This window comes from Phoca vitulina, unplaced genomic scaffold (genome assembly GCF_004348235.1).
Source record: "Phoca vitulina isolate PV1807 unplaced genomic scaffold, GSC_HSeal_1.0 scaffold26, whole genome shotgun sequence".
In the NCBI taxonomy this organism is placed as follows: domain Eukaryota; kingdom Metazoa; phylum Chordata; class Mammalia; order Carnivora; family Phocidae; genus Phoca; species Phoca vitulina.
In genome coordinates this window covers 6,914,120-6,926,695 of record NW_022589729.1, presented here as the reverse complement: position 1 = coordinate 6,926,695, position 12,576 = coordinate 6,914,120, and the positions used below count along the sequence as shown (strand labels likewise).

At 36.8% G+C, this 12,576-nt stretch overlaps 1 protein-coding gene and 1 long non-coding RNA gene across 7 annotated transcripts in view; one reads left to right on the top strand and one right to left on the bottom strand.

The window, feature by feature from the left end:
• LOC116643430 overlaps window positions 1–1,043 on the bottom strand; it is a 445,025-nt gene extending 443,982 nt beyond the window's left edge. For all 6 annotated transcript variants that reach the window (XR_004301555.1, XR_004301552.1, XR_004301557.1 and 3 more), the window contains exon 1: window positions 937–1,043. This is a non-coding gene — a long non-coding RNA (uncharacterized LOC116643430). The remainder of the gene's footprint in view (window positions 1–936) is intronic.
• Window positions 1,044–1,089: 46 nt separating this feature from the next.
• LYPLAL1 (lysophospholipase like 1) overlaps window positions 1,090–12,576 on the top strand; it is a 36,988-nt gene continuing 25,501 nt past the window's right edge. The window contains exons 1-2 of the mRNA XM_032422199.1: window positions 1,090–1,235; window positions 6,507–6,606. Coding sequence (XP_032278090.1) covers window positions 1,142–1,235; window positions 6,507–6,606 — 194 coding nt within the window. The 5' untranslated portion in view covers window positions 1,090–1,141. The remainder of the gene's footprint in view (window positions 1,236–6,506; window positions 6,607–12,576) is intronic.

Here is a 12,576-nt window from a genome sequence, read left to right as displayed (position 1 = left end):
ACATAACATAAAATGTGCCATTTTAACCAGTTTTAAGTGTAGAGTTCAGTAACAATAAGTACATTTGCAATGCTGTATGACCATCATCATCACTATTTCCAGAAGTATTTCATCATCCCAAACAGAAACCCTATGCCCATTAAACACCATCTCCTCATTCCCCCTTCCCCTTTGCTTTTGGTAATTGCTACTTCACGTTCTGTCTTTAGGAATTTGCCTATCCTAGGTACCTCATCTAAGTGGAATCATACAATATTTATCCTTCTGTGTCTGGCTTATTCCACTTGCCATACTGTTTTCAAGGTTCATGTAGGTTGTAGCATGTATCAGAATTTCATTCCTTTTTAAGGCTGAATAACACTCCATTGTACGCACACACATTTTGTTTTCCATTCATCCACTGATGGCCAGTTGGGCTGCCTCTACCTTTTGGCTATTGTGAATAATGAACACTGGTGTACAAATACCTGTTTGAGTTCCTGCTTTCATTTCTTCATATGTAACTAAAAGTAGAATTGCTAGATCATATGGTAACCATTTAACTTTTTGAGGAACAACTAAACTGCTTCCACAGCTGCTACACCATTCTACATTCCCATCGGCAATGTACAAGGGTTCCAATTTCTCCACGTCATCACCAACATTTATTTTGTTTTTCTAATAATAACCATCTTAATGGGTGTGAAATGGCACCTCCTTAGATCTGCTGTGTAAACTATTTTTTAAAACTACAGAGTTATTATATAGTTGTCTTATTTTGTATATAAAAAGCTACAAACATCCGGTTCAAGGCCCAAAGTGGAAGGTAAAATATGATTATATTTGTTAAATTTTGAACATAATAACAACAATATTTCTCGAAATAAAAAGGCAATCTTGAATTTCAGGGTTGCAGTTAAAAATCATACAGCAAATAAATATACCCATGAGGCTTACCGAAGCTGTCACCTGCACAAAACCACCCTCTGCAAAACCAAACTCTCAAGGCAACAAGAACTGACTCAGACTTGACCGAGTCAGGACCGCACCGGCGCCACCGCGCATGCGCGTATCCAGGCGCGCGCCCCCGCCCCTGCGTGCCTACGTGCGCGGGCCCGCGCGGTGGAGGGGCGGGGCCCACGGAGCTCCTCGGGCGGCAGCGATGGCGGCTACGTCGGGTTCGATTTGGTTGCAGCGTTGCATAGTGTCGCCGGCTGGGAGGCACAGCGCCTCTCTGATCTTCCTGCACGGCTCAGGTGGATTACAGTTTTACGTCCTAGTTTTCTGCTTGGGAATCGTCCTCCCCTCGGGTCCCCTAGTGTTGCCCTAGTGGAGGAGTCGCTGGGCCTCGATAGGGCTCAGTGGTCTCGGAGAGGACGACCCTCCCCTCGCTAACCCCGCGGCTGTGGACACACGGGCTTCCCCACCGTGTATTCCCTTTTTCGATCATTGGCCCATCGTCCTCGGTGATGGCCCTTGTGTCCCACCACTGGGCCATTCCTCCATCCACACCGTTCTCTCCATCCATTGCAACCCTTGCTACCACCCCGACCCCCTCATTGTTCTCCCTCAAGTTTAAACACAGCAAGTTAGTAAGGTAAGTTTTCTGCTAGAGACAAATTATTTAGTACTTTCCAGGGTCAGCTGTTAGTGATTGGGGCTTTCAACCGCCTTGGATCATTTGCCATTTTCTTTTTCCAGTCTCTCGTACTGCTGTAGACAATTGAGACAGTTAATATTTGTAAAAGGAGGCACTGTGCCAGGGCTGGAGTACTTTCTCCCTTTCCTTTCTTTCCTGCTACTTCCTTCTTTGTCCTCTTTCCCCTTCTTTTCCTTAAGCCCCCTAGATACAGCACAGAGTCCACTCTCAGTCCCAAGGGCAGATACTCTCCTTCCACTGCTCGCCCTTAGTGGCGCGTGTGCTTAATTCTGTATAGCATTCCTTACACTCATCTGTAATTACTTAAGCCTGTCTTTCCCACTTCACTTTCCCTTCCTCAAGAGTAAGGACCCTTGTTTTATTCTTTGCATCCCTAGTGCTTGGCCTAGGGTAAGTTCTTGGGAAATATTTTTTAAAGAAATGAGATGCAGCCAGTGTCCTCAGGGCGCCTACCTAAAGTTAAAAACAAAAACAGTTCAATTAGTTTGAGTCAGCAGTGGATGGGAGATCACAAGATGGTAAATGATTTACTGCCAAGAGAATTGTAAGGAAAAAACTGTGGTTAGGCATACTAAGTAAGGCATTTGTAAGATGAAGAGCTTGTCAGATTTTACCAATTTGACCGAGAACGTGGGCTTTGAGCTGAGACTTTTGTAGGCTTAAAGAGGATGGTGGTTGGATAATGGAGGGGATTGGAAAGGTAAGAGGTGGAGGCCTGGAAATGGGCACTTGTGGGAAGTATTCTCATTTTAAAAATGAGCCCTGATAAGCTGAACAGCTTGCCCAAGGTCACTTGGCTGTTGCCATGAGTGGTAGTGGAATTAGGATTCGCACCCAGATCTCTCCGACTCCAGAAGGGGTAAGGTGGAAAAACTCTAAACTAGGCTGTATCATTTTGGAAATAGAGAAGAAATGGGCCAGAGATGTTTAAAGGGAAAGACTTGGCTAATGAAATATATTTAGAATGGTGAAGTGAGGTGTCGAAGAGGACACCAAAGCTTTACAATTAAGAGACTATTCCTGGTACTATTTGGGGCTCCAAGGATGTTCATTTATAAGCATCCAGAAATTCCTGGATACCGTAGTCTTTGTAATAAGTAATTGTTTTGTAATATCTTTAGGAAATACTCCTAGACTTTTCTTTTTTCCTTGGACCACTTTGCTTAAAGTACCATCCTTACTCTTTTCAATTCCAAATTACTGGTATTTTTATAAATTGTAAACCCAAAATACATATTTTTCCCTTTGACTTCGGAAAAAAGAATTTATCCAAAGAATTCTGCTAATTATGCAAATGAAATGCAATTCCCGTATAGTTAGAGCTCCATTGTAGTAAATTAAAACCCTTACTGGAAGTATGATTTTACATTAGACTTTACTATATGTGGTTATGTTATAGGTGTTTGGGTTCTGGTTAATCCAAATACGGCCAAACCAATTTTAATAGTTTTACCACGCTCTTAGAATAAAGTGCTGGCTTTTTAAAAAGTGGGCCTTGTGAATGGATGAATGGATGTTACTTTGTAGCATTAAGTTTTGCTTTTCAAAGTTGGAAAAGTGTATTTAGAGGCAGATTTTTTTTTTTTTTTTTTTTTTATCTTAAAGGGCTGAAGTTCTCTTCTAGAATATGGCAGCCATAGAAGAACATACGGGAATGTGAGTAAGATATAGCCAACTTAATTTGAGCCTTTCCTACTACTAAAATACCAAAGAAGTACCTTTTTTCGGGATGATAAAAACAAACAATAGTTTAATTAGCTTTGTTCAGCTTCCCAGCTTAGATTAATTCACTCTCTTGTATGCTCCTTTAGAACACTATGGTACTTCTTTTAATGGTATTCATATTTGTAATTACCAAATTTAATGTCTATAGTCCACACTGCGCTGTAAGGTTCACACAGATCCAAATCGTGCATATCTTGCTTTCTCCTCATGCGGTAAGTCTCAGCAAACTGAGTTAGCTCTTATTAAAGTTACTAGTAATTTCTGTGTTGCTAAATGTGGGGAACATTTTTCAGTCATCTTATTTGAACTATCCTCAACATTCAGTGTTCTCGAAACACTTTCTTGTTTTTTTCTACCTGTTTATTCCTTTTAATTGATTTTGCGCACTCATCCTGTTCTCTCTCTCCATTAATGTTGGGGCTCCTCAGAATTTGGTCCTATGACCTCTTTTTTCATTTTGCATTTTTCTCTCCAGGCTAATGTGCATATATGCCTGAGTATTCTGTCTTTTCCTCTATAGGGTGACATAAATTTGTGTCTCTATTTTAATTTTCCTTCAAGTTCTGGACAAGTTTATCCCACTGCCTAATAATCATTCATTTATTAATCCATTCATTCAAGAAATATCTATTATATGGCCACTGTGCAAGGCACTGTTCTAGGCTCCAGGCATATATTAATGGATGAAACAAAAATCCCTGTTCTTGTATTTATTTATTTATATGACAGAGAGAAGACAGCGAGAGAGGGAACACAAGCAGGGGGAGTGGGAGAGAGAGAAGCAGGCTTCCCACGGAGCAGGGAGCCTGACGCGGGGCTCGATCCCACTACCTTGGGATCATGACCTGAGCCGAAGGCAGATGCTTAACGACTGAGCCACCCAGGCACCCCAAAAATCCCTTTTCTTGTGGAACTTACATTCCAGTGGAGGAAATATTATATAGTGGATAGTAGTAAGTTCTATGGAAAAAAGAGAGAGCAAGACAAGGAGGATGGAAGGTGTCGGGGGTGATAGTTTTAGATAAGGTGGTCAGAGTAGGCCTCACTATGAATGTGGTACTTAGGCAGCTGGACTTAAGTGAGTGAATCATGTGGATGTTGGGTTAGAATGTTGCGGACAAGGGAGAACCTGGGACAGAGGCCCTGAGGTAGGTTCCCCGACATTCATGGGAACAACATTCAGCAACCATTTCAGGTTTTGTGGGCCAGATATGGTTTCTTGGACATTTTTCTTTTCTGTCTCTCTTCCCTTTTCTCCTTTATTTTTTTTTAGCAACTCTTAAAAAATGTAAAAACCATTCATAGCTTACAGCGTTTGTCTTGCAGCTGATTGTTGAGGTAGAGGACCTTGTAGGCAGTATAGGGAGTATAGACCCGCTGATTCAGGTGTTTCCTGTCTCAGTGTGTAGTTCCGTTGTTCACTCAGTTATCCTGGCCAGAAACCTCACCGTCATCTTTGAAACCTTCACCATTGACCCCCCCATAACTAATCTATTACCAATCCCTATCTATTTTATCTCCTAAGTATCCTTGTACCTATTCCCGTACATGCCATTGCTAGACCCCTAATTTAAGCATCTGTCACCTGGACAGTAGCCTCCTAATTGATCTCCCCACACCTACTTTTGTTCTCCCCTCCTGTCTTCACACAGCTGCCAGAGTGACCCTTAGAAGATGGCCACCTTTCTGCCAAAAAGTAGCTCCGTGCTCTTAGGATTTGTCACATCCCTATAGTTTCTCTGGCCTCATCTTGCACTCACTGCTCTTTCCCTCATTCCTAAATGTCCTCCTCCTCCTTCCTGTAAAGGATCTCAGCATTTGCCATATTCTCTCCGAGTTGCTCTTTCCTTGTGCGCTTGCTTCACTTTTCACCATCCTGTAGATCGGAAAACTGTCAGTTTGTGTCATTTGTAATCTAGGCATTAAATAAAAAAATAACACTGGATAAAATACAAAATGAACTTCACTTTGCAGAGCTTATATTCTAGTAATGTTACCCCTGACCTCCTTAGCTGGGTCGCTTCTGAATATAATAAACCCTGGCAGCACCAAGTGTCTCATCTTTGCAGTGGTTACATTTGTCTTTCATCTTGATGTATGATTGTTTGACTTATGTGTGTTTCTCACAATAAACTGTACCCTCAGTGAGAGTAGGGACCCTTCTTCCTCATCTTGCCGAGCACAGTGCCTGATGCAGTAATAAGTATTCAGTAGATATACTTTGAGTTGATGTCTTAATGAGCTGATTTAAACAATTAAAAGTTGTTACCTTTAAAATTTCCTCTTCATGACTACATAACATGGACCTATATTTCCTTCCATTTTTTTTTAATGGAAATATCCATACATTAATTCTTGCATGGATTTTGATTATTTTTCAGCCTTGGGATGTATAATCATTACTTTACATCACGTAAACCTGTTATCAAAATTAAATTTAGATTTCTTCAAGTTAAAAATAAGGTTTGCTAAATACCCCTTTTGAAAGATCTTGTTATTTTAACCAAAAAAATTGTTTTAGGTTGGTCCAACTATAAAAGTTTATATTCACTTCAGAAATTTAATTTTTTTTTTTTTTAAGATTTTATTTATTTATCTGACAGAGAGAGACACAGCGAGAGAGGGAACCCAAGCAGGGGGAGTGGGAGAGGGAGAAGCAGGCTTCCCGCGGAGCAGGGAGCCCGATGCGGGGCTCGATCCCAGGACTCTGGGATCATGACCTGAGCTGAAGGCAGACGCTTAACGACTGAGCCACCCAGGCGCCCCAGAAATTTAATATTTTTAAGAGTAAGATAAGAAATGACAGTGTTTAAAATCAGATATGGAAAGAATTTTTTTTTCGAAAAAATAATTTACTTCATGTATTTGTGCCTGTTATACCCTTTAAACAAACAAGGAAACTTAAAACTCAAGCAAGGTCTTTAAAGTGATCAGTGGTGAAGTTAGGAGTAAAACTATCTAAATTGTTTTTAGTTATTAATTCGTGTTGATAAATTGGTTTCTATGCAGTTTTTTTTATATATGGAGATTTTTTTGTATTCCTTGTTCCAGCCTCTGTATGATATGAAAGTTACAGACTTGCTTTTAAATACACTGTGTTGTCAAAATGTTTTATCTTAATCTACATTTTGTGATCCATCAGGTGATTCTGGACAAGGATTGAGAACATGGATCAAGCAGGTTTTAAATCAAGAGTTAACATTCCAACACATAAAAATTATTTATCCAACAGCTCCTCCCAGGTATGCAGTAATTTATCTCACTGCTCAGTATAACTGTGGCATAAAATGTATATAAGTAGATGTACTAGCTAAATGTTCTTTAAACTTAATTCTGTATTTAAAGTGTTTTGAATTGGGGTACCTTTTCTTCTAGAACTTTTTTTTTTCCCCCAATTCCACGATTGGGCCAAGTTCTGCGAGGCAGGTAATTTCTTCCCTCTTTGTAAAGCATTCCCTGAAGCTCTTAACTTAAACTTTGTCCTAAGCACACCTACAGAACTCTGCTTCCTCTGGCCCTGCAGATTGCTCATCTTTCAAACTCTCTTTTCCCTTTATTTACCCCAAAAAGAAACTAATAGCTCCCAACAAGTATAAGCTTTCTAATTTAGTTATGCCAGAGTTCATAATCTCTGGCAAAGGGTTTTGTGGCATGCTTTCTACACTTAAAAAGTTTTAGAAACAATGTTAAGCTTTTTGAATCAGTAAACCATAATAGGAATATGGAATTGACTACTTAATAAATATTTAGATTATACAACCGGTAGATGTGTTTAACAAAATGCACAGTCATGAGATTGGTATAGTTTTGAAGTCATACTGCTTTTTATAATTATTTAGTTAGCATCTGCATAGGCTTTTATCCTGAGTACATGCTTTAAACTGGGGTTTGCAAATACTTTTTTGGGTAACCAAGATTATGTGCTGAGCTATGCATCCTACTCTGATTTCCCATTAATCTGTTCTTGATTTATTCTTATTAATTATACTGTGTGCTTATGCAAAGGCATTTTGTTTTTATTTTTCTATTAACTTAGTGTTAAGGAGAATCAGAACCAGAACTTCAAGGACCTTTTTATGTACAATTAAGATTTTACTTACCGCAATTGATAGAACTGAAAGAGGTAGAACAATAAAATGATAATTTTGTTGTAAAATTTAAGATTCAAAAAAAGTTTTTTTTATAGAATTTTAGAGGAGTTTAGTAGTTTGGTAGTGCAAATAAAAGACCTACTGATCAACGGGTTAATTTTGTGTTGTAAGTTGAATGTCTTTGAAATGTCAAAAGAGCTTGTCATTTGCTATTGGTTTTTAGGGTAAGTGAAGTTTGGAAGGAGAAAGACAGTGGTATTCCTATGGAGATGGGAAAGATAAGTTCATTTCAGCCTAAATATAATCGTAATTGTCTGACTAAATTGAATGGAAGATCATTGGAAACAGATTCTAGAATTAATGCTTTCAGCTTATGAATTTTATATCATCGCCAGTTTTTTTAATTATGTTATGTTAATCACCATACATTACATCATTAGTTTTTGATGTAGTATTCCATGATTGTTTGCGTATAACACCCAGTGCTCCATTCAGTACGTCGCCAGTTTTGATACGTGTTGCAGACCAGTGGATCTCAAACTTTTAGGCCCTGAGCATCCAAAAATCTCCATGTGCACTCAGTATTATTTGTGGGTGCTGTTGTGTTTAAGTAAAATATAAAATCACTGAAATATTTCACTGAATTCATGGTAACTTTTTGGTATTATATATTTTCATCGTCAATACCTATTTGAACAGATCATCAAACATTTTAGACCATGCTAACCAATGAAATATAATATGAGCCACATATGTAAAGTTAAATGTTCTTGACACCACATTAAAAAAAGGAAAAACAAACAAGTAAATTAATTTTAATAATATATTTTATTTAACCCATTATATCCAAAATATTATCATTTCAACATGTAATGTTGAATCAGTATAAAATCAATATAAATCAATATAAAATTATTAAAGTGATAATTTACATTCTTTTATTCTTTCTAAATCTTTGAAATCTGGTATATATTTCATATGTGCAGCATATCCATTTGGATGCTGATCGATCAATTAAATTTATATTAAATAAATAATTATTTCCTCAAAGAAAACAAAAACACTAATTTGAAAAGATAGATGCACTCCTGTGTTTATTATTGCAGCATTATTTACAGTAACCAAGATATGGAAGCAACCGAAGTACCATCAATAAATGAACAGATAAAGATGTGGTGCGTGTGTGTACACACACACACAGGAGTATTACTCAGCCATAAAAAAAAATGAAGATCTTGCCATTTGCAGCAAGATGGATGGACCTAGATGTATTATGCTAAGTGAAGTAAGTCAGAGAAAGACAAATACCACGTGATCTCACTTCTATGTGGAATGTAAAAAAACCAACGAACAAAGAAAGAAACCAAAAAACAGAGTCTTAAATACAAAGAACAAACTGATGGTTGCCAGAGGGGAGGTGGGTGGGGGATAGGTGAAGCAGATAAATGGGATTAAGAGGTACAAATTTACAGTAATAAATAAGTCACAGAGATGAAGAGTACAGCATAAGGAATATAGTCAATAATGTTAACAACATTTGACGGGTGGTGACTACATTTATCAGTGGTGAGCACTGAGTAATGTATAGAATTGTTGAAGCATGTTGTATACCTGAAACTAATATAACACTGTATGTTACTTATACTTCAGTAAAAAAATTACATTAAATAAAAGTGAAAGTTAAGTACCTGGTTAAACTAGGTACATTTTTAGATGCTCTATAGCTCCGCGTGGCTGGGAGTTACCATTTGGGGCAGTGCAATTTTAGACTTTTAAGAGGAGGTCCCATACATTTATAGTATGTTAGGGACAACTATCCTAGATCAAATCATTTTTACTTAGATTTCTCATGGGTTTTAGTGCTTGAACTTGTAAGATTTTTTTTTTTAAATGATGAGACGATTTAAATGGTTAGTTCTCAAGCAAGGATGATTCTTCCTCCGAGAACATTTGCAGTGTTGGGAGACATTTTTGTTTGTCACAGCGGGCTGGGGAAGCAGCATAAGAGGCTCCGGGCAGCGAGTGGGTAGAAGCCTGGGATGCTGCTCAGCATCCTGCACTGCTCGGGACGGCCCCCACAACAGACCGTTATCCAGCCCCAAATCACAGTGGTGCCTAGGCTGAGAAACCCTGCTTTAAAATTACACCTCTATTCCCACACATACCAGATGATTAGTATCTTGGTTCTCTGTTAGGAAAAAAAAAAATGTTGCAGTGTGGTCAGCTGTTTATATTTTAGAAAAACAAATATCTGAGGTAATTAAAGTATGAATGGCATCATTGTCTTTGAATCAATACAAAAAGAAGTTGAGATTGCACCTAAGAACAGGTCTTTATGTACTAGGCTTTCTTTATTTTTAGATTTAATTACTCTAGGTCAGAAACATTAAATACAAAAGTCCACTTTCCTTCAGAATTTACTCTTGAGAGCATGGGATTGTGAAGCTTTGCTTCCCTGTTTTCACTGGTTCTAAGATTCCTAAAATGAAGAAATAAAAACCTCACAATTGAATAAACTTTGCAGTTTCCTGTTTAAGAACTCAAGGGCTTTTCAAAAATTTTCAGAGATAGTGTATATATGTGTTTTTACTATAAGATCTACAGATCTGCGTCATGGGGTATTACATCTCAGACCTCTATCTTTGATTGGAGGCATCAAATAAGAGAGTGAAATGAAATGCATGTAATTAAGGATAATAATGCCAGTTAATTTGCTGTCAACATACAATTCAAGTAAGTTTGTAAAATGTTTATTGCTTTCAAACATAAGTACCAGAACCCTCAACTGACCTAGCAGAGTTATTTTGTGTCACATATTCAGCAAGTTGTACATTCCGTAGCTCTGCTGTGTTTCATTGGTCCTTTCGCACATTGGAAATCAAATGTCACTGACCAAGGATTACCAGTGGCTCCAGACCTTTGGATTTTATGATCTTCTAAATGTCAGAAGGGATCTTATAACAGGCAAGTATAACAAGCAAGAACTGGTTCAGTGTTTTATTATATTAGAAAATCTGTTTCAACATTACTGTGAAATCATTTTTCTTTTGTTCCATGAACAGTGCAGAAATCAGCAAGTCTTACTTCCAGATGTCTCGGGCTCTTCAGAACAATTAGAAACTGTATTTAATATGCAGTTTAAAATTACAAGATCTGAACTGTTTTCATTCAAATATGAACCATATCTCTATTGACTGAGGATTTTTTCAATCTTAGTTCATCTTACATCTCATTGTAGTTTTGGCATATGCTCTTTCCTTTCTGTTTTAATGTATTTCCAGATTATTTTTACTTAAGTACATGGGCATTAAAGGCATTGAATTGAAGACACTAGATAGTGTTTACAATTCAATAATATTTTATTCTCTTGTCCTATTGAAATTGGTGATGATGCTTCCTTAATTTCGTGGTGAATTAAATGTAATACATTTTAAGGGTTTTCATATTTTTAGACCTAATTTTCTGTCCCACAAATGATCATTTCTTAGTTTTTTCCCATTAAATTATGTTTGGTAGTTATGTATTATGACTCCTGTTCACCATCTGGCCTCTTCAGTATGCCTTTTCCAGACTATTCAATCAGTCCAGCCCTAATGCCCTCAGATTTTAGAACTATTAGTGGTGATTTTATATAAATATAGTTAATAAAAATTTGTCCTAGAGGAACAACATTTTGGAAACCTTTTGCATTTTTCTAACTAAAAGTAAAAACTTGAGTAAACCACAAATATCATAAAAAGTAGACGACCACTGTTAAGACTATCATCCTATCTTTAATATCTTTAATGTCTTATTTGTTTATTTAGTTTTGCAAATGTGAGTTCATACTAAACATACAATTATAAATTCTGCCTTTTTTTTCACTTAATACTGTATTTGATGATTTCTTCCTATAACAATTTCTCACTGAAATACAGAAAACTGTTTTAATAGCTATAGAATATTCTTCTAAAATTTATTCTTTTGTAGACTGTTTTAGTTTTTATCCTCAGTTTATCACTATATATATCTATTTATCCTATTTCTGATTTTCCTTCAGGAAAAATTCCTAGAAAGTACTCAGAGACCTTATAGTCAGTTCCTTTTTGTTTAGGGGATTAGCTCTTCTAAATTGTTTTCCAAGAATGGACAGTTTGCATTATTACCAGCAGTGTGTTAGGATACCCATTTCACCGAACACTTACTAGCATTAATTTATTTTAAAAACAGTTTCTACTTTTATTCCTGAGGCTCTCTAAGGGTTATCTATCAGTTATCAAATAAACAATGCTTTCAGTATCACTAAATCAGCCTAGCAGTGTACTAATTTAATGTGTTTAGGTAAAGATAGATAGATAGATGATTTTTTTCCTTGTACACTCAAAATTCTTTAAATATTTTTTTCTTGGTCACAAAATTGTTGCCTTTACAATGAGATCTACTTTATAATTTAACAGCCTCTAAAAAATAACAGACTGAGAAGAAAAATACATAGAAGTATCAAAACAGGAACAGAGTACTAATATGTTGATTATTTCTAAGCTTAGTTAATGGATATAAGCTTTGGAAATATGTATAGTTACATTTATGTTTTATTCATTTTCGTGCCATTTATATTTAAGTGTATTATATGTTAATAAAAGTTATGTGATACATATCCAGAGTGACAAATATAGTAATATATAAGCAATAAATTCACTTGTTATTCCTTCTGATTACTTTGAATCAGCAATCTGATATGTGCTATACAATGTGCAATCTTTGAGAAACCAGTACTTCAGTTAAGGAGGAAAAGTGAAGACTTTTAGAAATATGTCATCTAATTCTTTTTTTTTTTTTTATGTTATGTTAATCACCATAGATTACATCATTAGTTTTTGTTGTAGTGTTCCATGATTCATTGTTTGCGTATAACACCCAGTGCTCCATGCAGAACGTGCCCTCTTTAATACCCATCACCAGGCTAACCCATCCCCCCCCCCCCAGAACCCTCAGTTTGTTTCTCAGAGTCCATAGTCTCTCATGGTTCATCTCCCCCTCCAATTTCCCCCCTTCATTCTTCCCCTCCTGCTATCTTCTTCCTTTTTTTTTTTTTTTTTTTTAACATATAATGTATTATTTGTTTCAGAGGTACAGGTCTGT